A 26,278-nucleotide genomic window follows, 5' to 3' on the forward strand; every position below is an offset into this window, starting at 1 on the left:
GCAGGAACAGGCACAGGCTCACAAGTTTACCCAGGCCAAGTTATGCTGGAACACTCAATTGGGTGACAGCACATTAAATTTCAGGGGGACAATAGACAGAAAGCTTTGCTACAAGACTTTACTGGTTATCAGCCACCTTTGATCTTTATATCCTCTGAGAATATGGTCGGCTGTGGCTGTCAAAAGAGACAGGGGAAAGACTATGGATGCACTGCTGTCCCTTCTTCCCCTTCAGCTGTTCAATCTTGAGAGGAGTTCAGACTGCTGATAGTGGCCCCTATAGAACACTGATAAAGCGAAGAACATTCCCAAATTACCTGGACTTTGATGTGGTAACAGGGCGTTTATAGTTAGGATAAACACTGCAAGCCTGAATATACGATTGTGCAGGCTTGCACCATTGCATCAGTAGTTACTAAGAACTCCCATTCCAACACATAGTTTAGGATAGAAGCACATCTTTAGACTATTTCAGAAGGGCAGATGACAAAGACGACGATTTGGGTAAGAGTGCAGAGGTTACATTCTCAGTACCTGTCCACTGCTACCACCACACTCTGTGAGCTGGTCTCCCCGACAGACTCCTGGATGCTCGCCATGTGCCGTTTGTCAGCCCCACTCCCAACGAGGTTCCCTGCCACAAATTCATTAAAAACAGTATTTGCCATCAGGAAACAATGACTTTATATTAAGTCCAACAGCAAACAAGTAAACAAAGAGAACTGACTACTGCTTCTAGCTACATGCAATTTATGTGGAGCAGATAATGCCTGTGCTAGATCTATGCCAGATTATTATATAGCTAAACATCATATTTATTAGGTTAAGATGATACAATATTGTTAATTAAATTTGGAACAGCAAAAATACCATTTTAAAACATGAATTCTAAGTTAGCTACAAATAGTTAATGCTGAACACAGTTCTGTATTCATTGTAATCATCATTACAGCATTCACTCCAAAGTTTTTTAAAATGAAATTGTTTCCTTAGTGGTTTTGCAAAGATAAAGGCAACTTGCCTTGTCCCTCTAATTTTAGACAAAAATCTAAGATTTGTTTCTTGTACACACTGCAGAAACAACAGGAACTGGAACAGCAAGCCCAACATGTAAAGATAAGAAATTCATTTGGAAAACCAATTGTCAGCTATTGAAACATCTATTAATTCCTAAAAATAAACAGCTTTTTTTTCTATTCATTAATGTTTTAACAAAAGCATGACTTCGTACAGCAAAACAGTTTTGACAACAACATATTCCAACAAATAAATGTGGAGTAGTTATTAAATAGCTTAACCAATTCTAAAATTACAACAGATTTGGTAATTATAAACACATATTGGAATACAGTTTCATTAATTCAACACAGCTTCCCCTGGAAGCAAGTAAGTATATTTGAGTATATTATAACATTGAGGACTCTTTAACATCCTTACTCCACTTGAATGTGCACCTTTGTGAAGTTCAGGATTAATAATCTTACCTAATCCCAGGCTCATAAACTCTTCTGCAGAGGCATAGCCCTTAATGCTGCCTTCCCTCTCACGCCCAGAACCAGACAAATACCGAGTTTTCACGCCAGTTCCTATGAGCTGTGCCAGTTCCAGCTGGCTAATACATTTCAAGATCTAAAACCAAAAGAAATTTAACACTGTGTTTCTGCACACTACCATATTTTTATTCTTAACATATATTTGTATTTAATATTTATGACCTTCCCAGGTTCTCCAACCATTCAAACAACTTTGGCCATTATAACAGCTTTGATGGAGCTAAAACATTACTAATAAAACTGAAAATTAAGTTGACTGCATTCAGTATTATCAGCCACCATGAATCATTCCAATATAAGAACAAAATAAACAGTGCTCCAAAATCTAACCTGGATCTCTAACTACTGACGGATACCTTTTCATTGCTTTTTATACCATCAACTTTCAACACTATAAAGATCAGACTGGAGCTGATCTTGTAGAGACTTCATTGCCCTAGAGAGATGAAGACTGAAACATTGCAGCTCTCACCACTTGAGTAACAACATTCCAACCTAGACAGTTTAAATGCCAATGCTGTGCTTGCCTCCTCCTTCCTCCCCACAGCCACATCCCTTGGCTGGCACAAGCACCCAGGAGAGTGTGCAGTGAGCCAGGTCTTAGCTATCTGTCAGCTCTAGCACATTTTGGCTCATATCATGTAGTCCAAGACTCGAGCCAGAGAACATAATGCAGCAGAAATGCTCCTTTTAGCAACAGCACAGGCTTTAGGAAAATGCATATAATCCTGATAGCTCATATTTATCAATCATCCACCAAAGTATTTTAGCCCCAGTTTTTCATGTGCTTATGGTGTAAATGTTGTCAAACATTGCACAGATAGGTCTGGACCTGTGAGCTAGAATACTTTTGTTTCCATGAATAAGCATACAATAGTTTATATGAGGAATTTTCTCAAGCCAAATGAAAATTTTTAAATTATTCAAATCCTATATCAAATGCAGCCACAAAAACTACAATATTGTCACACAGTTTCCACAGGGTCTTCAAAGAAAAAAAAAATGCAGTGCATTATTTTTATCTACACATTAGAAAAAAAAAAAACTTTATATAATGCACTTCCTTCACATTTTTGAGCAAGTTCAGGGAGCTGATAGTAGAAGAAAAAAAACACATTCACTATTTAATAAGGATTTACCTCATGCCAAGAATTGCCAAGATAGTTGCCATCTGTGTGAGCAACTGTAATGAGTGTCTTAATAGTATCGATGTTCTTCTGTTTCATTTCTGTAATGCTGGAACTGGCAGTCAACAAGGAAAAACGAGCAAGGGCCTGTACATAAGCGTCTCGTTCAAGCTACAGGACAGAGAAACAAGCATGAAAATCAAGTCCCCAAAGAACCACAGAAAGCAATTTGCCTACAAATTTTCCTTCTACGGATAGCTGGCACTGTTAGAGCACTTTCCAGCTAAATCAGAGTAGGGTGCCAGCAAATGCTCTTAACAGAAGATTCAACAAGAAAAGCAGAGTTGAAGAAATGCTTGATTACATCAAGAAAGCAGATGAGACATTTCATCTTCTATGTATAAGCTGTTTGTAAATCTTCACCTGTCTCCCAGAGCCCACATGGCCTCAGCAAGTCCCAGGCTAAGTGTGGCACCAACCTGCATTCCAAAGATACAGGCTATCCTAATGGCACAACGTATTCCTTCCAAACACAGGGATGCAACTTCTGGGTCATCACAGTTCTGCAAGCCAACACTGTAAGCTGCCAGCAGTGGAGTCCACACAAGCTAAACAGAGGAAGAAACAAAATTCAGAGGCCGCTTACAGCTTTAGCTGAAAACACTGGTTACTGAAGCCAAATATATCCAAAGAGTCCCTCTGTTTCATTAGCGAACTCTTCAGAGTAATTTTCCACTTTTCTTCCCATGCTTTAAACTCTTCATAACAAAGACACAGTGAGAACCTGACACTCACTTTGAACATGGGTCTGACATGATCCAGGTGAGTGGCACTAGTGAAAGGTGCCTTTGCATGGCTCACTGCCTCCATAAGAGCTTTGGCTGTCTTTGCCATTTGCTCCATCTCCAAGTTGTACAACAACCTCCGCTGCTTCTCATTAGCTACACCTAAGGGGAACAGCACACACAGACATTGCTTGCTTTTCTTACAAGAGCATATTCCTTCTCTTCACACTGAGCATCACAAAATGTTAAATAAAGGTATTGCAAGTAAAATCTAAAGACAGAAATCTTACAAAATCTTGGAAGTCAGAAGGCTGCAAGCAAGGAAGTCCAGCACTAAAAACCACACCCAAACTTAAGACTTTATTCTGTACAAAATAACCAATTCAGCCCTTGAGTATATAACACATGCTATTACTTAATTGCTCCAAGTCAGAGGTGTATACTCTATTAAGTCATTCTGCCTGTAAAAGTGGATGGAAAATCCTGTGTTTTCTTAGGCTCACATCCCCAAAACAAAAGGCCTCACCACCATGATAAATAAATTAATAACTTATTGCTTCTTTATCCTTATACTACAGGGTGCAACTTCAATTTTCAAGAAAATTAATTTTGTTCCTGTTTTGATTGACAAAACTTGCAAACAGCATAAAAGCACTGAGAAAACCACTATGCTGAAGATTCTGAATTCACTAATTTGAATTAAATTAGTATAAGCTATTCTGAGTAAAAGTAGGGTACAGCTGGGGATAGTGGTTTCTACTGCATGCTACACAAAGAAGCCCTTATTTGGTCTGGATAAGGAGAGGTGTCTGTAGATTATGACAAAATCTCTAATCTCTCTGGTTTTCAAACACTATCACAAGGACTGTGACACCTCCCAGACACTGAATTATGGAGAAAGACAAAAAAACAGCCCAAATCAAGCCCTCACTCATTGTCTAGCACACAAAAGCAACTTAATTGCAAATTAAGTTCCCCCTCGAATTATTCCTCACACTTGTGTTTCAAAACCCCTAGAAATCTGGTTTCTAGTGCTGCTCTGCAGTGGTGTCAGAGGCACCTACACAGCTGCTCCCACCACAGAAGGCAGTGTTAAATTGTGACTGAGCCAGTTTCGTTCCATATACCTCTACCAACCATTTCAAATGTACTTTATGTATTGCCCCAAGGTATTTTCACAAGGACTCTGCACGCCACTGTGCCATCCCTTAGTTCCTGCTACAGTTCAAGAGCACTGTGGTCTTCCCAGTTTCTAGTTCCTTCTTACTTGGTTTACTACACTTGGTTGTAATTGCATATTCTTTTGTCTCTTTCATCGCAATTTTCTTTCCTTCTATTTCTTCATAGATTGTGGATAAATACTCTTCTGGCAGGTCTTTACTGTCATTGATTCCTCGATTCATTTTAATGTACTGCTCCTTTGTCATTTTATTTTTTACCTGTAAGAAGGAATAAGTTGGATATCAGATTTTGAATGCAAGATCCAGGGATGTTTGGACCTCTGTAAGTTTGGATTTTTAAAATTTCTACCTGTGGACTGTGCAAGTCTGTAGTCAGCATTATAATGGAGTATGCCAAAACATAGGCAGTGTCTGCACTAGCAAATAGTGTTTGCCTGAGGGAGGAAAAAACAAAACAGGTTTATGGACTCTCAATTCCCCCTCAATCCATTAGCTCTAGTTCCATATGCAAGAAAAATACCCAGAAGTGCTATGGATTCAACCAAAGAGCCAACAAAGACTGAACCATCAGAAACGCACCAAACCGTGAGCAGTTTAAAACACAAACAAAAAGGAAGGGGGCGGGGGGGAAGTGCATCATCTTTGCAATATTGAAAACTAGACTGAGATTTTCAAGTACAGTCCCTACCGATTACCCAAAGAACAATAATGTATAATCTTAAAAAAGTTAAATGACAGCTTATTTTTTACCCAGAGTTTCATAAAGATAGATACAAAACCAACCCACTGATACACCAACTGGACTATGAAAGGGAACTAATTAAGCCTGACTAAACTTCAGTGTTTCTTGCACTAGGAACAATAGCAATTTTGCCTATTTGGTATCAAACAACATATACACATTTTGTTCCACATCTAACAGGCAAGAAAAAGCACTGTAACATGCTATTAGTTGCCATGAATTTTTTTTTTAATCCTAGCCATTTCTATTGCTTAATACAGTTTTTATACTTGACTGATCTACATTTGTCTAAAATTGTCTCTGTATTAGCTGTTGGATTTTAACATACTTAGGGCTTCCTTTTTCCAGTAATTCCTTTTAGCAAGTACTTGGGATTTAAGGAAATGTCAGCATCGGTATCCTTCCCCTCCAATATCAGCAGCAAGATCCCCTCCTCACACAAGCCCGCAACAGTTCCTGGTATGAGCTGAATCAATCCCCTGCCCCTAAGGGCCACACAACAGTACAGCCAGGGAATGTTCCTTGGGCACTGATCTGATAGAAAGGGTTTCAATTACCGTTGGTTGCATTCAATATATCTAGCAGCAAACTTCTCCATTAATCTATCAATCTTCTGGGCTTCACCTGGCAGACGAAAACCTTCCAGAAATATACGCAGAGCAGAGACAAAGTCTTTTCCACAGAAATCAAGTTGGTCTACGTAGGCATACATCACTTCCTTGTTAAACTTGCTGCTTTCCCCAAGAAATTCCCCTACTTGAGTCTAAAAAACACAAGAGACACTTATTACTGTGCAATCCAAGTGCCAGCTCTGCAAGAGGGTTTCTATGCCAAGAGTTGCACAGCTGTCAGCCCTGTAAAGCTGACACACCGTGTGGGCAGAGCAGCCGAGGGAGGGACAGGGGTCACAGATATACCACACAGTCTGCATCTTCCTGCCTCCCTCACTGCCAAAGGCAAGATCTGCACGACTGTAGAGCCACAGAAGGCTGAACTGCGCCCAGCTGCACACGCAGCAGAGAATGCTTGGCCACTGCAGCACATGATCCTCCCTTGCTGGCAAGGGACTGCCAGCAACTGACACTGCTCAGTCTCCCTGCAGCCTCCAGGGACAAAATGCACATTCCATTGATGGGGAACCCTCAGCAGCTCACCAGAACACAGGACTTTACTGAGAAGCCTAGGACAGCAAGCAAGTAGCAGGTAGCTGCAGCATTAGGTATGCCCACAAGGAGTCTTGCACGTTCATTTCTCTAAGACATGAACTCCAGAGCAGGGGCACACAGATACCAGGGACAGGGGCAAAGGTACAGGGGCAAGGGTATTAATTGTGCTGCACATAATCTTACAGAGCACAGGCGTTCCTCTTGATGCAAGAATTGTGCCAGGTCCTCTGTTGTAGTGCCAAGCATTCCCTGCTCCTGTAGATATTGTATTCCTCTCTTTGGCTTTTTATTAAACCTATGCAGACAAAAACATGGAAAAATTGACAAACAATTAAAAATATCACAGCCTATACAATTTGAGTTTTACAGAGTCCACATAAATCAAAGAGTCTGTGCTGTAGATCCAAGTCTTTTCTTTCTAGTTAGAAAAAAAGTAAAAGAATGTGCAACAAATCTATTACCTGTATTACACCACAGGCTCCACCTCATAAGGTACACTGAGTTGCTAATAATCTTAGAAGCTATTGCTGAAAAACTCCAAAACTCACCTTTTTGAACATGAAAAATGTGAAGCTTTACATGAAATGTTTAAAATGTTGTTTTTCAAGACCTTTTTCTAGTATTTACAACATGTAGACCTTCAAATTAATGAAGAAGAAGTAAAGCATAGCTGCACAATGATTTAATTCCTTGAACTCTATTTCAATAAAGGACAACAAATCATGTAAGAGCTCCAAGACAACTGTGTCCCTCAAACCAATTTCTCTCTACATGTACAGCCTCTTGTGGAGCTGAGCCAGCAAAAAGGAAAGCTGTGAAAACCCCTTCCACTCCACCCAGGATTTGATGAAATTTCTCTTAACTATAACAGCCTCCAGCATTGGTTTTTCACAACAGTAGGCAATAGTCTTCAGCATTAATATTAATTTGTAAGTGTCCCTACAGGTGTGACTGTGAGACCATAAGCAACAACATATTTTATTTAAAGTGAACTTTAGTTTTCCTGTCATACTAGGCTTACAGTTCTATCCCATGCTCAATTATTTCCTTTTGTTGCTTGATGACTTCAAATTGCTCTGGATCATCTGGGACAGCAGTCTGGGTACCAACACTTCCCACTCCTGACGATACAGTGGAGTCCAAGGAACTGACACTGCTCCGTCTCCCTCCAGTGTCCAGGCATTTACCTTCAGCCATTTCCTGTTCAGATGGTTTATATGAACCTATTTACAAACAAGGTGAGATTTAACTTACCCTTGTTCAGTCAAGAGCTTTTAGTTGCAGAACTTTTAATCAGAAATCTGTGAGTTAATAGTCTTATTTTACCATGTATACTTTTTGGCAGTCTACACTACACTACATGAAGATGCTGTATTGATGCAATTCTAAAATAATCCAACAAAAGGCAGAAAAGCAGCAGCATCTATGGAGAAATTCCAGTACTTCAACTTAGTAACTCCAAGACTGGTCCCATGTCTTGTTCTACATCAGCCTTTATAGCAGACAAGGGCCTGGCTAAAGCTCATCAACAAAACCTGGTTATTCAAAACAGACACTTGGAGAGTCAGTCACTACACCAGCACTAACAGCTGCTTGCAAAATACCTCACTTGTGTAAACAAATTGTTAAGGTACAAACCTGGCACCCACACTTCTGAATAGCTTCTAAACAGTGAACAAACACAAGAATGAACTGATTAAATAAATCAGTCTCTCCATACAGAAACAATCTTACCCAAGCTAGTCTGATGATTGGGGTTCACGTAAAGGTCTTTGCTCCATTCTACCATACATTTTAAAATAGAAACCAAACATTCAAGTCCTTTTTTTCTCAGGCTTAGTTCCTAAAACATGAAGAAGAAGAATAAAATAAAAAAAAGAAAAATCAAACCAACAAACGCTTCAGCACAGTCTCTACAACAGTTTCCCTCTAAAGACTGGAAAAGTATAATCTTAAAAATAAAATGCTTATGGTGGAGATATGGCATAAAGTCTGTGCAAAGCAAACCCCACAGACAGTACCACTGGTTATGCACTTCAGAAAGGAAGTAATTTAACTGAGGCAGAGGAAGGCTCATTTGGTCCTCTCTCCCTTGCCAGTCAAACTAAAGAGACAAGAACCAGCCTGGTCTCACAATGCAAACAAGCAGCAAAATCACCAAGTAATTAATGGCACTGCTTCAGTGTCCAATTGCAAATTATCAAACTAATAAAACATAAGTAACATCAGTAGGTTACAGACAACAGGAACCTCTGGAAGTATCTGTAACGATGGAAAGATAGCACTGTTTATGAAACAATAGTACCTTATCTTCAAAGCTGTTTCCCTTACCTGTAAAGGTGTCATTCCCAATTCATGCCCACTTCGTCCCTGTGCGATTTTGGATAAATCATTTACAAGACGTTCAAATATATTAGCAGCGTTTAAATCACAATCATAGTTAACATAAATATCCACTACACACTGGGCATCTGGAAAATAAAAGGAAATGAAAGTATTAGGATTCTGTGCAATAGAAATTTTAAAAGGAATCAGGCAGCTGGAGCAGGCACTGCAGATGAATCCAGACGTTTAACTCAAGCACTCTACGACCAAATTCAAATTTTCACACTTAAACATTATATGTGCCATTTCTTTTCAAAATAATTTTCATCTGCTGCCAGAAGAAGTGATTCTTTCACACAGTAGAAATACCTGCACAAATTCTAGTTAAAGTCTGAATCACCATCCATTTGTGTTCAAAGGAACTTGAAGAAGTCTCTAGAATATTCAGGAAGATCTCTTTGAAGAACACCTGCAAAATAAATAAGATTAAGGACTTGATGATCTGAAACTTATTTGAATCACATCAAATGTACACATTCAGTTCTGTTCATAATTTTTCTTGAAGAGTAATATTTCATGCATATTAGAATTTGGATACAGTAGTAATATATTAGTTTAGCAAGCAAACCAAACTAAGACATTAAAATGGAAGCTCCAGCTGTCTTTTTACCTTGATAACACGATTTTGAGAACTAGAGCGTATGCAATTTATAGATTAAAAGTCTCTTACCTCAATCTGCATTTTTAAATGGGTCTTAAAATTTGAAAGCAGTGTGAGGAAGATGGCAAGAGAGAGTTCAAACACATCAGGAACAAAAGAGACTCCATTTTTAGATAATGCTACACAAAGATATTGCTTGATTGCATTGATGAACATTTCATGTGTCCTGAAAACCAGACCAGCATTCTGCAGCACTGAGAGAAGCAGCTGGAGAGACACAACCTTGGAACGCAATTCATGGGATCTAGAAAAAAAATTCAACATTAAATGGATTTCTATATTTTTTTAGTATATACTTGCATTCGACATTAGCACTGTAGCAGTTGTCTACACCAGGAAGAAATTACTGCTATTTTGATGCATTTAAATGCAAGGGGCAAGAGGGGTGGAAATCAGCCAAGTGAATTTTGAACTTTTACCATCCAAATTTGAAATTTTTTCAGTAATATTAACACCTTAGACTAGCCTAATAAATGTAACTCAGTGCTTCTTAAGCACTTCCCCATTCTCCCACCAAAAGTTTCACAAATACTATAGTCGAGGCCACTCCAACTGGTAAGATTAATAAGCCTATTATACAAAACCCAAAAATCTCAAGTATGGAATTTTTAATAATTTGAAGCTATTTTCAGTCCTAGATTCATCAAGTTAACTAAACCAGGGGCCTGACAAGTGGATTTTGAACACCTGCTTAACTATACAGCAGCAACTTAACTGTCCCCAAAAGCTACCAGGAGAGGACAGAACAATAAAGCCAGCCACATTACTTGGGATCTGGTGGTCCTTCCCCCAGCGGCTTCATGGAGAGCTTGCACAATGACCTGAACACCAGGAAGGCATCCTTTTGTAGAACATGGGAAAATCTGGCAGCAGCTTGATGTCCAGATACATCCGATTCCTTGAGAGTAAGAAACACAACACAGACCCTCAGTGAGACAAAGCAACAGAGCAATTAGGAGATTCCACAGCTCCTCTGAGAATCAGCTACAGTTCAAACTAAACCTAAACAGGATTACAAGGGATCTGGATTTTTTTACACATGTTGACTCACCCTTTATCTCTGTCCCCACTCTGTATTAAAATACAACTAATATAACCAATTTTAGGACAGGTATGTTCAATATATGCTTAAATTGCAGCTGCTGCTTCCTTTTTGAACCTGAGCAGGACACATACATTAGAGTTTCTGCCCCTTTCTTCTGCCAAATCCCACCTTATTAGTTGTCACAATAAAAACATTTCTTCTTTTGTAGATGTATATTGGCATCCAGTGCAGTTATTTACCAGATTATCAGTGGAGGAAACAGACTGCCCATCATCTGGAACACCGTTTGTTTGTACATTCTCATTGCTAGAGCCAGAAAGAAGAGTATCTGCAGCCTCTAATACAGGCAGAGCCTTGACAGGTTCTGTTACCTGCTTTTCTTCAACCACTAAAGGGGAAAACGGAAAGATGATTAAAATCATGCAAGTTTTCTACCCCATGACTTTGTGAAGCTCTGCCACGGAGTGGCACAGAAATAGCACTCGTAAAGTAGAAAGTTTCTCAGCTATCAGCAAAAGAATATGGTGATACAGTCAAAACCTCTTCTTGCTGCCTTAGTACGTGTTCTTGTCAAGATACTTAGTAACAAAAATTACTTCCATGCTTCTATAATCAATACGTACACAACTATTTTACTTTAGAAGACTTTACTACCTTTCACAGCTGACTCCACCACATCTTCCAAGATGCCTTGAACCATTTCCTTTCCTCCATCAATTGTTTCCTCTAATGAAACACAGAGATAATTTTTAATTTAATATTTTTTTTTCAGGAAGATTAAAAGACATGACAAAGGCAGAAGCATAAAAATTTATACGTTTTCTTCAGCATCTCTCATTGAAAGTAATTTGTGAGAAGTCATTCAAAAATACTCATTGATGTTATTTATGTTTTTGAATCAAAGCACCGATACTTTTAATGCAGTTATTTTGTCATTTTTATTTATCAACTCTTACAAACACTCCTAATTGGGATGCAGTATGTGCTGATGATACAGTCTTCATAATATGCACCATTTTTACCACAGGACTTCAATTACCTGAGACCGGTTCTGTCACATCCCACATACCATGACAACTCCCTTCCTTTCCTTCCTCTTTATCAACCTGTTCAAGTCAAATTCCATTACAATCCTCTATAGTTTAAGTACACATGGTTTAACCTGAATTCTAGGGAGAACAGGAACCTTTCTGCAGCAGTCACAGTGTAGACACAAGCCGAGGATGGCAGCACACTCTGAAAGCCTACTGAGGAGAGCCAATGGAGCCAGTCAGCCCATCACTGCTCCTCCAACAGCACTTTTCAACAGGCTGGCTGTGAGTGAAAGCAACAGACCCCGCGTTGTGCTCACCTGCTGCCCGCAGGGCAGGGGCCCGCTGCAGTTCCCCGCAGCTGGGCTCTCCAGGGCCGGGCTCCCCAGGACACGGCTCTCCAGGGCCGGGCTCCCCGTTGGCCAGCACGCTGCTGGCAGTACCAGCTCTGTCTCCCCAGGAGCTGTGCTGCCGCTGCCCCGGCCGTGGGGACCGCGACCCCGCCACCGCGGGGGACTGCGGCTTCTGCGCCCGCTCTGCTTCTCTGGACTCCTGCAGCTTGGAAAACACATGGAAAGATTAATTGAAGTACAAAATACACAGAGGGAAATCCTGTCCGTGACGACTGATGTTCCTCTGTGAACTCACCTCTTAGCAAGAATCAGTGAAACTACAATCACTTGCCCAATGAGATTAAAAAGATACGCTTCAAGTTTATTTGAAAAGCATCATTTGTTTACCCAATGCCATTTGACAGAAGCTATGGTGTGAAACCTTGTTATCAGTAGTGCATGTCATCTTTCATTTTCAATTCAGTCAGTAGCCTCACTGTACAATTTGACAGGTTTTCTTACATGACATATCAACAGATATGCAACTACAATAACAGATTCATTAAAAACAATAATAATTAAAAAGTTTTCAGTCATTTGCAAGTCTAAACATTTGAGATGAGAAAAAGTAATAGCTACTTACAGCTTGATTTTCCATCCGTGTAAAAATTACATTTAACATCTGTGTAAGGGTAGCTTTGGCAGTTGTCTGGTTAATAAGATTTTTACTGGCCAGATAGATGTTGTAGCAGGTTCTAACAGTTTGAAGAATTGTTCCTTCATGAATTTCAATATATGGAGATGTTACTGCAGTGAGAAGAGCCTAGAAAAGTCCATAACATGGTACAAATGAAGCCTAAGTAAGTAAGCAGCAACGCTCCTCATGCATGTCTTCCAGAATAATCACTGGGTTTGCTACAAAACACAGATATCTTTTTTTAAGGTTTTACAAGCAACAACATTTCAAGTCAAAGAAAGTTCAAAAGGACTTCCACATCTCTGCTCTTCCCTGAGCTGTTCTTAGAACATCTTATCAAAACTAAGGAAGATACTCCACCTCCAAAAAATTTACTATATTCCATAGCTTCATTTCCACACAAGAGCCAACTGGCCTACACTAATGTCAAACTGGACTACTAGAAGGTTCACTAACTTCTAACTTCCAACCTCAGCTACAGTAGTCCAAGAATATTTCAGAGCCAGAACACACACCACCGACAGACATTACCATGCCTTGTTGAGAACATACACTGGCAGCTGTCTGGAAAAACGGCCAGGGGAGCAGACAGGCTTGAACAGTATTCCATGGCACTACATCCCAATTCCAGGGCCTGCTATCAGGGCTGAAAGCAATTCCCTGGCCTGATGGAGGTGGGCACAGCGAGCCGCTAAGTGGAGCACCAAACTCTCTGAAAGATAGTTTATCTCAGAAAGGACAAACATTTTTAAAAGACTCCTTTACATTCTGCTTTCCCAACAGGAAGTACATTTTCCTCACCAGTTCTGCCCTGGTGACAGCCTCCCTGAATGCAGTGACACATGGGACAATGTAAGAAAAGGAGCAAATGGGCCCTCAGTAATATTTCGCTTTTATTTTTTTTTCAGTTACAAAATGAGAGAGAGAAGGCAAATTAATGTTGCACTAAAATAAATTTGCATAAAATACCTTAATTATCTGCAGCTGTACTCCTTCATCTGTTTGAGGACCCTGAAAGCAATTGCAAATGGTTTCCACTATTCGGTCAATCAGTCTTTTCCCAGGAGCTCCGCTGTCTGGAGCATTGCCAGTGATATGCCCATATGCAATCAGTTTCTAGGTAGAAAGAATGCAGCTTAGATGACCATATACTGTTAAGAAAAACACAGTTCAGCACAGCATAAAAAGGTGTGCCTTGATAGCATACCTCACTTAATCAGTTTTAATGTGAAAATTTAACACCATCTATAGTCTGGCCAGCAAATAGTTTGACTGCTCACGCATGTGGATGAAAGAGATTTTAGTATGACACAAAAGCTTTTTCAACTCAGGCCATTTCTTCACACCATAACCAAAGAAAAAAAATTTAACACCAGTCTTTTCCAGAGTGTGACTTCCTCTGTCACATCAGCACCAAAGAAACCCCATGGTAACACTCCTTGTGGAGCACGACAGACGAAGCACCTTTACTGCCTGGTGTAAGGAACCCCCAGCCCCAGCAAAGGGGCTACAGCAGGGCAACCACACTCCTCCCTGTGCCCAGTGTGACCCCAGGCAGGGGCTGCTGTGACACTAGGGCTGCTGTCACCCCGGGCAGGGGCACTCCTTGCTGCGGGAGCTGCATGCCAGATCTGGTCACTGCAGCTTTCTCCATCTCACTCTGACCAAGCTTACCCACAACACTTACCTGTAAACAATCCAGGGAAGTACTGACGATGCGTGGAGACTTTGACTGGCAGGCCAGCTCAAATGGAAGGAAATATTTATCTGCTTCAATGAAATTTGCTTTTGGTGGAGCAGCAGTGCCTTCTCTAGGTCAGACACAAAGAATTGTTAAGTTTTCTAAGCATGTATATCACAGCAAACTACATTTTCTCTTTTTTCAGAATTTAAAGGAAAATAATGCAAAACAGCATAAAAATGTACTGCAGTTTTCTTGCATATACTTTCTTAAACAAAGATTCATTTTCTTTAAAAATCACACAAAACCCATTTTACATTTATTTATGTTCTATCTGATCTTTTTTGTATCTTCTTCAGCTTAACTCTTCTCTCACTACACTCCAACACTGTCCCACTATCTGAAATATTGGAAAACTCCTACACAACTGATATATCTACCCATATTATTCAAAATGGATTAAACAGTGCCCATAAGCAGAACACCAAGCAAACAGAAACACATTTGGAGACCCATTTGCTCATTTTCAATCATAGCACAGTGCTGGAAAACTTTTTTAAAACTTTTATTGCAGTAATAGTTAAATTTCTGTTCTTGATCTAGGTAATAAAGAGCACATGCTATCAAACAGGGGGTATGTACTGCTCCCCATTATTTCCTATCAGGCTACTGAGTCCAGTAAAAGGAAGCAAAAAAACGGCACCTTTTAGAAATGTCACAATTTTTTCCTGGTGAAATTCACAGGCAGTTATGGCTTGAGTACCCACAGCCACAAACATTGTGTAAGTGAAACACACAGGTCAGGCCACATGTTCTTGGCAGAAAGGTGGGTAACTGGGTATTCACAAATTCACTGCTATAATGTATATACACTCTTACACTTCCACAAAACTATTCCATTTGCTCTTTTCACACACTTCTGTTTAGAGTAATTAACAATTTACCTTTGCTTTTCCAGCTCAGTTTTTATTTCATCTGGAAGAGAGAAAAAGAAATTCAAGCCTTAGTTATCACCATCAATAACACAGTAATAAAGCAAAGCTGTTTAAATCTAGTTTTGCGCTTCAGTATTTGCTACTCCATTCCTGTAACACCTCAGCTTCAGAAATTAGAGTTTCACCAGTTATTGAAAATTGTATCTCTCCAATTTTGCATTTAAAAAGCTACTGTTTCCAAACAAAAGGTATCTTTCTCAACAAAAGCTATCTTCAGAACCCTCAGCTATAGTATGCAACATCTATTCCAGTGTAAGTCCACATCACAGAGTGCTCAGGCCTGCAGAAGCCTTTAAACCACTGCATAAACCACGAGTTCAATGCATCCACCTTCCCCTCACCTGCCGTGCCATCCAGCCTGCTCGTCTTAAGCCTTACAACAGGAATCAGCTGGACAAGCTCCCAGGAGATAGGAAATCTCAAATGCACTTTGTCCTTTTGACAGCAGATTTTTTTTTCAAATTACACCTTTAAAGAGCTTTTCATAAAAATAAATACAGGGGCAAAGAAAGTTCCTTTCTCACTTCTCTTGAATACAGCAGCAGATCCCAAAGATTCTAGTCAGGCTTTTTGAGGACTTCTATGGTATCCCCACTATGCACAATACAGACCAGCATAAGCACCACTGTGAACTGACAAATCTGTATCTAAAACAGCACCCACAGTAAGGCTGCACAACTCATCAACTGTAACACCAGTAGAACCTTCCATCCCACCCTACAGCACATGCTGCAAACTACCCTGACTCTGCAAATTACCACGCTTACAAATCTTCTTTCAATTATAGGTATTAGAAAATGATCATTCCTTCTGTACTTATACTCCACAGCTCTGGAGAGACACCACTGTTTGCAGTCAGCTGTCCACCAAGGCCTGACTGATGAGTTCAGTGCTGTCTGTGAACCTTAGGAATTTCTTCTGTCTCAGGACAATCAATACACAAATCACACTAAAGAACAGAGACTGCAGCAAACAGATTACAGGGTTTTGTCCAGACCTGCTTGTCAGTAAATGGCACAGGAATTAATCCTCACAGCAGGTACTGATTTTGTAAAATTACTACCCACACTGGCTAGAGAAAACGGAAGCAGAACATAGCAAAAACCTGTATAACTATAAGCTGTGAGTGATAAGCTCCATCCAGGATTGCTGTTCCCGCTGCCATAGCCACTCGTTAATGAGCATCAGTCTGACAGCCCTTGGCTCTCATGGCACACAGTCATGGCCACACCAACTGAAGTAATGTTATCACCCCAGAGTCAGCCAAAGAGACACCAGAAAAATAGAAGAGCCTGGGTGCACAATATTCCCAGCTCTCCTCAAGCCCACCACACAAACAAACATATCCAGCAGCTTTAAAGAACAGCTTTAAAGCTTGTCACTTGCCAGCCCTGCAGAAGCCAAGCCCAGCATTCAGCACTGAGGCCTGGGGGCTTCAGGGTCAGTAGGAATTTTGCAGCTCTGTGACAGCACAAAGCCAGCACCACCATCCCCTGATGCTTTAGGCTTCAACTGGAGAGGAGATAACAGAATGGAGGCTGTTGGTAAGAAATGACCAAGGTTTTCTGTGCCAAACAGACAATGTAAATCTTGCACAGCACCACTTCTTAAACCACTGTGTTTTTCATTCCAGGATCCAGCTGGCCTCCCAATAGGTGACTAGTCAGAAATTCAGTTCAGCATAATTTCAATTCAGGCCTTTTGATTTAATTACCTTCCCCATCTTTAACACCATATTATAATCCAAAGAGCTACTGAGAACGTATGTGACCCACCAATTGTGTCCCTGTTTTGATCTGCCTTGCTCTTAGCACAGCACATTCCTGTAGCATGCAGGAACTGCTGCTTAAAACATAGAGTCTTCTAGGTAGCTTTACACCTTCAGAACACTTAGTCCTGCCTCCAGGTCTTGGCAGAGAAAGGCATATTTTAGCTATAGCTAGAATTCCAAGTACAGCAGGATGCCAGGATCAGCAAAAATATAATTAATGCTGTATTTCAGACACACTGTAGAACCAAGGTGTACAGAGCTTTTTCTTAGTGAAGACATTTTTCTAATGCAAAAACTCCACCAAGTTTTCCTTTCAAGATCATTTTCCCCCCATACTGATTGTTTTGCAGAGTAAAAAAGATGTTGAATTGAAAGACTCTCAAAGATTATAGCCTTAAGGAGACATGATCATGCCCATCTTTACTGATACTTGTCATAGACCTTGCACTGGAAAAATAATGCAAGAATAATATCCCATATTTGAGCAACAACAGTTTAACTCTCAGAAGTACTCTATAAACAACAACAACAAAAAAAATCTAACCAAGGCCTGACCAAGTTCCCCACAATTTTATTATAATAAAAGCTTTTCTAAAGCCATATAAAAACATCTTCACCACAACAGTATTTTAATAGATAATACTAGCAGAAAAGAATAAATGAAAGGACAAAAGGAAGCTGCAGGCATACTTGTGCTACTGATTGCATCAAAACAGTTTGAAATCCTCCGTATCTGAAGTACTCATTTGGTGGTCTGACCATCACAAGTGAGTGAAGCAAATAGTTAGTTGCTTAATTGAAGTCTGCTGCCAAGAACAGCTTGCCAAGCCCTAACCAGACACTGCCAGCTTCCTGAAACCGCCTGCCACTGGTCCTGTTTTTCTCCAGTCACAGGAGTAAGGGGCACAGCTCAACTCCCTTCCACAGCTACAGAACACTGTCCCAGTTTTGGTCACCCCAGCACAACACTGACCCCTCACTTGGTGCTCCCTGTCTCTCCCACGGCACCTCCTTCAGTCAGAAACATCTTCAAGCCTTGCGCTGCCCATCTAAGAGTCCGGCAGCATTCCTACCAGGCAACAGACGTGGAACAAGAATGGCCTTGCAGCAATTTCTTCCAGAGTTTCTGGCCATAAAAGCAGGATGAAGCTCACAATGGGTAGCTGCCTTTCTCTAGCAGATGGATGGGTTCAGTTCACTTGTACTGAAAACCACACATTAAACCAGAGGACATTTGTTGTCTGCCTGCAACTCGATGCCTGCTCTGTGGCCTTAGAGTCGGGTTTGTGTCAGTGGCAGTGGGTGAGCTCCTGTGCAAAGAATGGCTAGTGCTGGCACAAGGGCAGGGGCCATGGTCCGAACAGCAGGCAGCAGTGCCAGCACAAACACGTGGAGCAGCAGCAGCACCTCCCTCCCCAGCCCAGTAAAGCTGACCGCGCTGCCCAAGCACAGCTGCTGTCACCTCCACGCAGAGCCCAACAGGTACGGATCACACGGGGCTGTGCAGAGCCTCCCAAAAAGAGCCCACAAGCCGAGCCTGCTCTCTGCCCAGCGCTTCTGAACTCGCTGGCCAAGCTAAGGAACACAACTTCTCCTGGACGTTTGTCATTCAGACATAGAGACTTCCTAAATACACAACCAGATTCCTAAGTGAAGGGATGGGTGAAAAGATTTTAACTTGTTAACAAGCTAACTAAACAAATTCTGTTGTTTACAAAGCTTGAAGATACGTATGTGGAACTGCCCAGGCTATCAAAGAAGGCTGCAGAACCAGGGTGGCTGCACAGTATGTCATTAAAAACAGCCCCAGTAGGCAGGAGTAATAGTTTATGTGAGTGACCCAGGTGCACAATTAGCATTAGTCTAATATGAACTGCTGGGATACAGACTGTCAGTATTCCAGTGCAAATTTTTCAGGACAATCTCAGTAGATTTACTAAGAATCATGTGTACCTGGAGCTTCATGTAAATGCAAATGCCTACTAAACAACTATTTTTATACAATACAGTGGTCTGTTGAAAACAAATTTTCTTTCAAACACAGTTTTCTAAAGCAGAGCAGAACAGCTTCTCTGTTTAAAACCCTCAATTTCTCCCACTCTCTCCTGGGGTTTACTGGCACTACAACTAGAGGAGACAGGAGACAACCGTTACACCTACTGATGAAGCAAGAGTCTAAATGAAAGAATCTATTCAAGCTCTGCTTACTTAACATTAACACTGTCTATTTCAAAGGAGGGCGTGAAAAGAAGCAAAGAACCCAAAAAGCCACCACTGTGAAACGGTTTTGTTCCTTTTCCTCCATACTTGCGTTTCTGTCCTACTCGCACCTATGTTCTTCTGATTTCTACAAGGTCATGTGTATTTTGTAGTCCAAAACTGATCAGTATTAGCCCAGTGAAAGGAGTGAATTACAGGGGAAAAAAGGGTAAGAAAAATTTAAATTTAGAAAAATTAAAGCAGATTAAAATAAGAATTAGATAATACCTCTATTTCCTACACAAGAGAGATAGCAACATTCAGCAGTAATTTACTTAAATTCTTAGGAGTTATATGTACAAACCAATACACAAGTCATGTAAGAAAACAAGTATCATTCTTGTAGTTAGAAACTTTTCTCTCTCACCAAACAAAAATGTAAAGCATAGGTAAGTAATAGAAACATTACTGCAGTAACACCATAGCAGAAGCCATAAAAACTGGCTCATTTCTATTAGGCAGCTGTAGAATACACCAGTTTCTCCCTATTTGGAAAAAAAAAAAATTCATCTTAGACTTCCCTCGTCCCAGGAGCAGATATCAGCTACACATGCTCCATGCCTGTGTTCCTGGTTTATAACTGGCACAATGCCACAAGGCTCCAATAAAAACACCATGGCATAGAGAAGACTGCACAGAAAAAGGGATTTAGTAAGAAGTAGAAATGGATTATTCGAATTATAACTTGGAGAAAAGTGCAGCTGACACAATGACCACTTTCAAAAAGTAACTACATTTCTTTCAAACAGAATTATTTTTATTCAGCGTTAACTGGACTTTTTATTATTATTCACAACACTGAAGCTTCTTTCATCCATGACAGCTTCTGTAGGTCACAAAGTTTGGCCTGGATTCTTCAGTCTGCCAGTAACGTTCTTGCCACATTTCCTCACATACTTACTATTGCACAGAGCTTGAAAATTAAGTTGACACTTTTGGAATTGTCATAGTCTCAGTTAATACAAATTATATGCTTAATTAAAATTAAGTACATGGAAATAAAACAGATTTTTTCATTTAAGAAAAAAAAAAAAAAAGGCTTAACGAAAATAGAACAAAGTTTGGGGGAAAAAAATCACATGTAAATAAAAGAAACCCCATTCCTATTGGCAACCTAAAATGATCAAGTAATATTCACCAAATGTAACAGAGATCCTCCCATACAGTCATCCAGGCCCCTAACAGTTGGTCAACAGAAGGTTATCTCTCTATGATGACCTCTGCTTTAGTCCAGAAAGTCCATGGGCTCCTTTTCAAAGCAAGTTTGTTACATGCACCATGACAAGCATTATCTCCCCTCCAACACTCAACCTCAGAACATGCAGGCACAGCCACAGCCCCAGTGGCAGGTGCCAACAGGGGCCATTGCACAACACTCCTCTCAAAATCATCATCTGCAATGCCTCAGCAAACACAGACCTTCACCAGGCACCTGAGAAGGAAGTTCCCCTTCTCAGCCTCTAAATATGTTTATACAGCAGCAAAACAGGTTCTCTGCCCTGTACGTGGGTTCAGTGCGTGTGGGGGCAGCTGGGGAGGAGATCAGGAAAAGGAACTCATTAGGAAAAGCAGACCCTAGCTGCTGCGGCATATGTGTTGCTCTGCTGCTCACAATGCCAACTTTAAGTAATAATTCAAATACTCTTCTGTCTGGTTACCCTTCTCTGGATATACTGTCACTACAGGTAGCTCCTACAGATCTCCTGGCAGTAAAGACTGCTGGGAGGAAGATAAAAATGACAGCATTTCTTCAAGCTCACTCTGCCTGGGCCAGACCTGCACCTGCCCAGCCTCCTTACGTGCCCAACCTGTCTTTTTTCTGTCTTGCATACACTAAATGTTCCCAATTCCAAGAAAAATATTGATGGGAAGCAACCAAAACTGAAAGAGAAATGTCACTTTTGCAAATTAAGAAAGGGCCACAGAGATCTCCAGCTGCAGAGCTCTACTGTTCTACTCAGTTTATCTTCTCCCACTCTGTGACACACCGTTTTGTCAGAACTTTTACCACAGAGATCTTTACATAAGCTTGTACTTGCAGATTTCAGGAGCAGTCCACCAATTTCACAAAAAGCGCTTTCAGCTCTGAAAGCATCACAGATATCATACGGGCACTTGGTTACAATGCTAACAGTCCTTAATCAGTCCAAACACAACCTTGAGATCAGGCCAGATTTAACATCCTGAGAAGCTCCGGGACTTAAAAACTCTTGTTTCCTAGTCCAAAAGCTACAATTAATTTTCTCAAAACAGAGGTGGCTCTCAAAACCAAGTCCCTCCTGTTCCACACCGAGACCAGAACTTAATAAAACGGGTATTTGGGGGTTTTCCCCGCGTATTTGCACGTCCTGTACTGGAGAGAGAGCTCTCCCTCCGCCCCAAGGTCCCGCGAGGCTCTCCCGCACCTCCCGGGACGGCAGGCGGAGGGGACACGTGCGGAGGGCCGGGCCCCTCAACCGCCGTGCCCCGTGCGGGCCGGGCCGACTCACCAAGCGCCACCTGGCAGGCGGTCCGCAGCTGCCCGTGCGGGGGCCGCTTCGCCTCCTTCTCCGCCAGGATCTTCTCCAGCGCCCGCGACACGAACATGCTCTTGGTGCGGGCGTCCTGCTCGTGAGCCGGTGGCTGCATGACGGGGCCGGGAGCGGGGCGAGCACCGGGCCCGCCGCACCACCCGGAAGGGACGCGCACCTCCCTCAGCGGCCGCGCCACGGCGCCGCCATCTTGGCACGTCACGTGATGCGGCTGACCCTGGCCCCGCCCACGGGGCCGCGCGTGCCGGGGGCGGGGGCGGGGCCAGTCTGAGGGGCGGGGCCGGGGCGGGGCTGAGGGCGGAGCCGGGGCTGAGCCGGGGGCGGGGCCAGTCTGAGGGCCCGGCCGAGGGAAGCTGTGAATTACTGCCCGGGATGTAAATTACTGTCGCGTTGGCGGAATACTCGGGTTTATAATGCTTCTGACCTAAGTATTTCGCCATTCGCATTATCCCTGTTAACTCTCATACAGTCCTGTAACGAGGCATGCAGAGAGAGCACATCTAAAAAAGCCAAAGTCGTACATTAATGAGGACTCACTAAAAATGAAATTTTCAGTCACAGCGATGAACCCTCTGTTAATAAATAACCTTATACGTAATTAAATCTTCTCCCTTTCGCCTTTGCCTAGGTAAAGCACCTCACAGCTGAAACCCGGTTCGGGGCTCCAAAGCCAGCAGCCATGTGGCAATAATCTGTATTTACTCCGTTGGCACCATATGGCAATAATCCATATTTACCCTATTGGCACCGTGCAGCAATAAACCATATTTACTCCATCGGCACCGTGTGGCAATAATCTGTATTTCCTCCATTGCACCCTCCTCTCTCTGCTTACCACCACTGCGCACAGACAGCTCTTCCATGAAGTGCCACAAAGGTCTCCTTCAAATTCAGATGGCCACATCTAATGGGGAATACAGGAGCACATTCAGTTCTCCAGATTGCAGTTTTCCTTCCTTTTTCTCAAACAGGAGGACTCTAACTCTGTAAAATGACATCAATAAACCTTTAGTGTTGCTTTGTCAAGAACTGCAATTCTTGTCCCCCAAACCATTAACAAAGGCTCCAAACACCTGTGCAAAGCATCAGTTTATTATTATTTCACAGGGAAAATTGACCAGTGCTTGTATTTTTTGACACATATTTTTAAAATCAAAAATGTGACTGCAAACCCAACCCCCAAGGTACACGTCTATATGTTCCTTTCACTTACTCTACTGCACATTAAGGGTAATTCTACTGTTATCACTGAAATTACAGTGATGCAGAAGTGACATTACTAAAAGACAAATAAGGCCCTAAATCTTTTTTGAGAGTTGCTGACTTAGTTATTGACACAAAAGGAGGCTGTAATTACTGTCAGCAGCATTGCAGAACTAATTAAGCAGCAGAGCTCTTCACATATTGTCAGCCAAATTATCAGTTCTGATTTTAGGGTTTTTATCGTGGGACAGGATTAGTTCTCAGGAGAAAAGCAAATGGATACAGGCTAGTTTTTAGAAAACAGGTTGAACAGATGGTTTAACGGAGATTTAAAAAAAATTTCTATCAGGCAAACCCCCTGTTTTTGAAATCATGGAGTACTATCTGAATTCATAGGTGTAGGGCTACACTGGGGTTGTGGTTTGGATTTCAAAGAGCCAAGAGCCAGTAGCAGGCCTCGGTTTCAGCGAGCTCTGACGCCAGAGGCAGATGAAGAACACAGAGCTGCTGCGTGGCACGCTCCCCTAGCTGAAGTTTGGTTATAGCCAAGGGCTTCTTTCACCTGAACACCAAATGCACCTGGGCTGCCAGCGCATGGCATAATGCCTCAGTGTCTCCCAGCCCACACGACTCTCCACCACCAGAGACAGACCATCCTTAAGTCTAAGAGGCCTGCCCCGCACACAGGGCTCTCCTTGCGCTGCCGTCACTGAGAACTAAACGCAGTGGAAGAATAATGGGCTTGATGTCATTCTTACAACTAGTTTCAAATATTCTTTTCCTCAGAGTATTTTTAAGATTACAGCAGCTGATTTTGAGGGAAGAATGTGAGTCATTTGGCTAATTCAAAAGCGGCATAGCCCAGTGCAGTGCTGCTCCTGAGCGCAGCACCGTGCTGCAGAGCAGAGCTGCGTGATGTGTGCCGCTGGCTGCAGGCAGACAAAGAAAGAAAGCCTTTCAGTGGGAGAGAAGGCAGAGCAAGGGGGAAGAAATACACATATCTGCATGCATGCGCTTGCCAGTGCGTTCCATGCCAATTCCAACGATTACTATTAAACTGCTGTAAATAGCTCATTGCGGCAAATACGTCTGTAGTGCAAGACATAAATCATGAGCAAACAATGCCGAACAGGTGGACAGAGTTCAGTTTGTACAAGCTACTTCCTTGGCAAGAAGCTGCTCTGGATTTCTGCCCAGAGGCCAGGTGCTCTGTACTGACTCACAGGACTAACCTCGCAGCACTTTCCCACTGGCATGTTGCTATATAGCTTGTTTTAGGAAGGAAACCACAGTCTAAAAATAGATGCAGAAAGGACATTCTTGGAAATGGGAAATTCTTGGAAAACCAGTATTGGTCTGTATAGTAGCTTGGTTCCCAGTCCAGCATTAGCATAGAACTTATTTTACTTCTGCCTATTTTTAATCATTTCCTTTGGGACTGATTCTATTTATTCTGCCTGTCTTCCAGCCACTTTTTCTGCTGTCCAGTAATGTAATTATTAGTGGATTTCCCGAGGGGGGCGGGGGGGACAGTCCTCATTTGATTCACTGTCTCAACTCTCTAATTTTTTCCAGTTCAACACTGCATGCCCTAAAATCAATAAATCCACAAAGTAAAGCATTCTTCCACTGCTAGCAATATAATTGAGATAACTATTAAGTGAGTAATTATACAAGTATTTCTGTGATATTAGCAAGGCATTTCACCATGATGTGTATAGACAATGCTTTCCCTTTCACTCCCACTATTTTCTTCAAATCCCAGTCTGAGACCTTCTGTGTCTTCTGACCATCTTACTGCCAGCAGGCTCACACAGACCTTGCACTCCAGCCAGAGAACTCCTGTAATGTGAGAAAAGGACAGACAATATATCTAAACAGCACTGTGTAATGTCATGAGATGAAAAGAAAAATCACTTGGCAGGAGAGGCACTGGAGCTGCTTGTCCACCGAGCTGGGCCAGGCTGGGCAGGAGCTGCTGCAGCCAGCCCTGCACGGCTGCCAGCCCTGCATCACTGCCAGCCCTGCACGGCTGCCAGCCCTGCATCACTGCCAGCCCTGCACGGCTGCCAGCCCTGCATCACTGCCAGCCCTGCACGGCTGCCAGCCCTGCATCACTGCCAGCCCTGCACGGCTGCTAGCCCTGCACCACTGCCAGCCCTGCATCACTGCCAGCCCTGCACGGCTGCTAGCCCTGCACCACAGCCAGCCCTGCACTGCTGCCAGCCCTGCACTGCTGCAGCCACCATCGGCTCTCAAACCTGACTGCAGCACTTCTGCTCACTGCTGGGATTTACCTTTTAACTCAATATTTTACCTTGAAGTAAGTTACAAAGGATAATAGCAGTATTTCAAATAAGTGAGATTTATACATTTTAAGTAAATACAAATTAAATTCTTCTTTCCTTATAAAGCCATCAGAATAGATCAGATTTGCAGTTCTCTCTCTCTCTCAAAAGAGAACTTGAACTTTCTTATTAAAAAATCTGAAATACATACTTTGGTAATACCCCAAATCTGCAGTTTTCATTTTTTTCACACTTCAAAGAATCGGCAGCCTGTCCAAAGAAAGTAGATATTTATCCCACACAATAATTTTGTGAAATTAAATAATTTTTTTGTTGACCTTTCAATAAACGCCAAGTTAGAGAATTATTTTTCACTTGTCCTGGCAGAAGGAGCCAATCCTGAGATCCGCTGTGGTACCAGACTCACATGAAAGTATCACAATAAACCATGTGTGCTGGACAGAAGCAGACAAAGACCCTTCGATGCTGAACTGCAGCCTCTGTTCCTTGTTATGGGAACAAATAATATGTAACCATAAGAGGATGAGTAAGGAATATAACAGTGTTCAGACAAGCAGAGATGCAACAGAATCTGAAGATCAGACTTTAAATCAAAATGTTCACATATTCAAAAATTATTGCCTTTGTGGCCCATATTACTGAACAGACACTGCTCTCAGTGATAGCAGAGTGTGTTTCTGATGAGCAGCAGCCCTAAACACAGTCATTTTAATAGCTTAACATAGGCTTGAAAATTTCTGTTTTCCTTTTACAGTGTTTAGAACCATATCTAAGCCACAAAAGTCTGCAATTACCTACATACAGGCAAACATTAGAAACAACAT

The 26,278-nt window shown here is 41.8% G+C and overlaps 1 protein-coding gene across 4 annotated transcripts in view; it reads right to left on the reverse strand.

The window, feature by feature from the left end:
• The window catches only part of ARFGEF2 (ARF guanine nucleotide exchange factor 2), a 35,074-nt gene extending 12,889 nt beyond the window's left edge, over positions 1-22,185 (reverse strand). For 2 of the 4 annotated variants that reach the window (XM_030288363.4, XM_072917221.1), the window contains exons 1-23: positions 21,901-22,185; positions 15,331-15,361; positions 14,393-14,516; positions 13,675-13,821; positions 12,652-12,831; positions 11,997-12,234; positions 11,300-11,371; positions 10,885-11,033; positions 10,368-10,498; positions 9,610-9,844; positions 9,249-9,348; positions 8,886-9,025; positions 8,289-8,397; positions 7,576-7,777; positions 6,738-6,849; positions 5,946-6,151; positions 4,996-5,080; positions 4,733-4,904; positions 3,476-3,627; positions 3,160-3,288; positions 2,693-2,851; positions 1,485-1,629; positions 535-634 (exon numbers count right to left, since the gene is read on the reverse strand). In XM_030288363.4, coding sequence (XP_030144223.4) covers positions 535-634; positions 1,485-1,629; positions 2,693-2,851; positions 3,160-3,288; positions 3,476-3,627; positions 4,733-4,904; positions 4,996-5,080; positions 5,946-6,151; positions 6,738-6,849; positions 7,576-7,777; positions 8,289-8,397; positions 8,886-9,025; positions 9,249-9,348; positions 9,610-9,844; positions 10,368-10,498; positions 10,885-11,033; positions 11,300-11,371; positions 11,997-12,234; positions 12,652-12,831; positions 13,675-13,821; positions 14,393-14,516; positions 15,331-15,361; positions 21,901-22,039 — 3,257 coding nt within the window. In that variant the 5' untranslated portion in view covers positions 22,040-22,185. Of the gene's footprint in view, positions 1-534; positions 635-1,484; positions 1,630-2,692; positions 2,852-3,159; positions 3,289-3,475; positions 3,628-4,732; positions 4,905-4,995; positions 5,081-5,945; positions 6,152-6,737; positions 6,850-7,575; positions 7,778-8,288; positions 8,398-8,885; positions 9,026-9,248; positions 9,349-9,609; positions 9,845-10,367; positions 10,499-10,884; positions 11,034-11,299; positions 11,372-11,996; positions 12,235-12,651; positions 12,832-13,257; positions 13,400-13,674; positions 13,822-14,392; positions 14,517-15,330; positions 15,362-21,900 lie in introns of those variants that run through there. The other 2 variants (XM_030288364.4, XM_072917219.1) reach the window with 2 other exon arrangements.
• Between the last annotated feature and the right edge of the window lie 4,093 nt (positions 22,186-26,278).

Source organism: Taeniopygia guttata, chromosome 20, assembly GCF_048771995.1.
Source record: "Taeniopygia guttata chromosome 20, bTaeGut7.mat, whole genome shotgun sequence".
Taxonomy (NCBI): Eukaryota; Metazoa; Chordata; class Aves; order Passeriformes; family Estrildidae; genus Taeniopygia; species Taeniopygia guttata.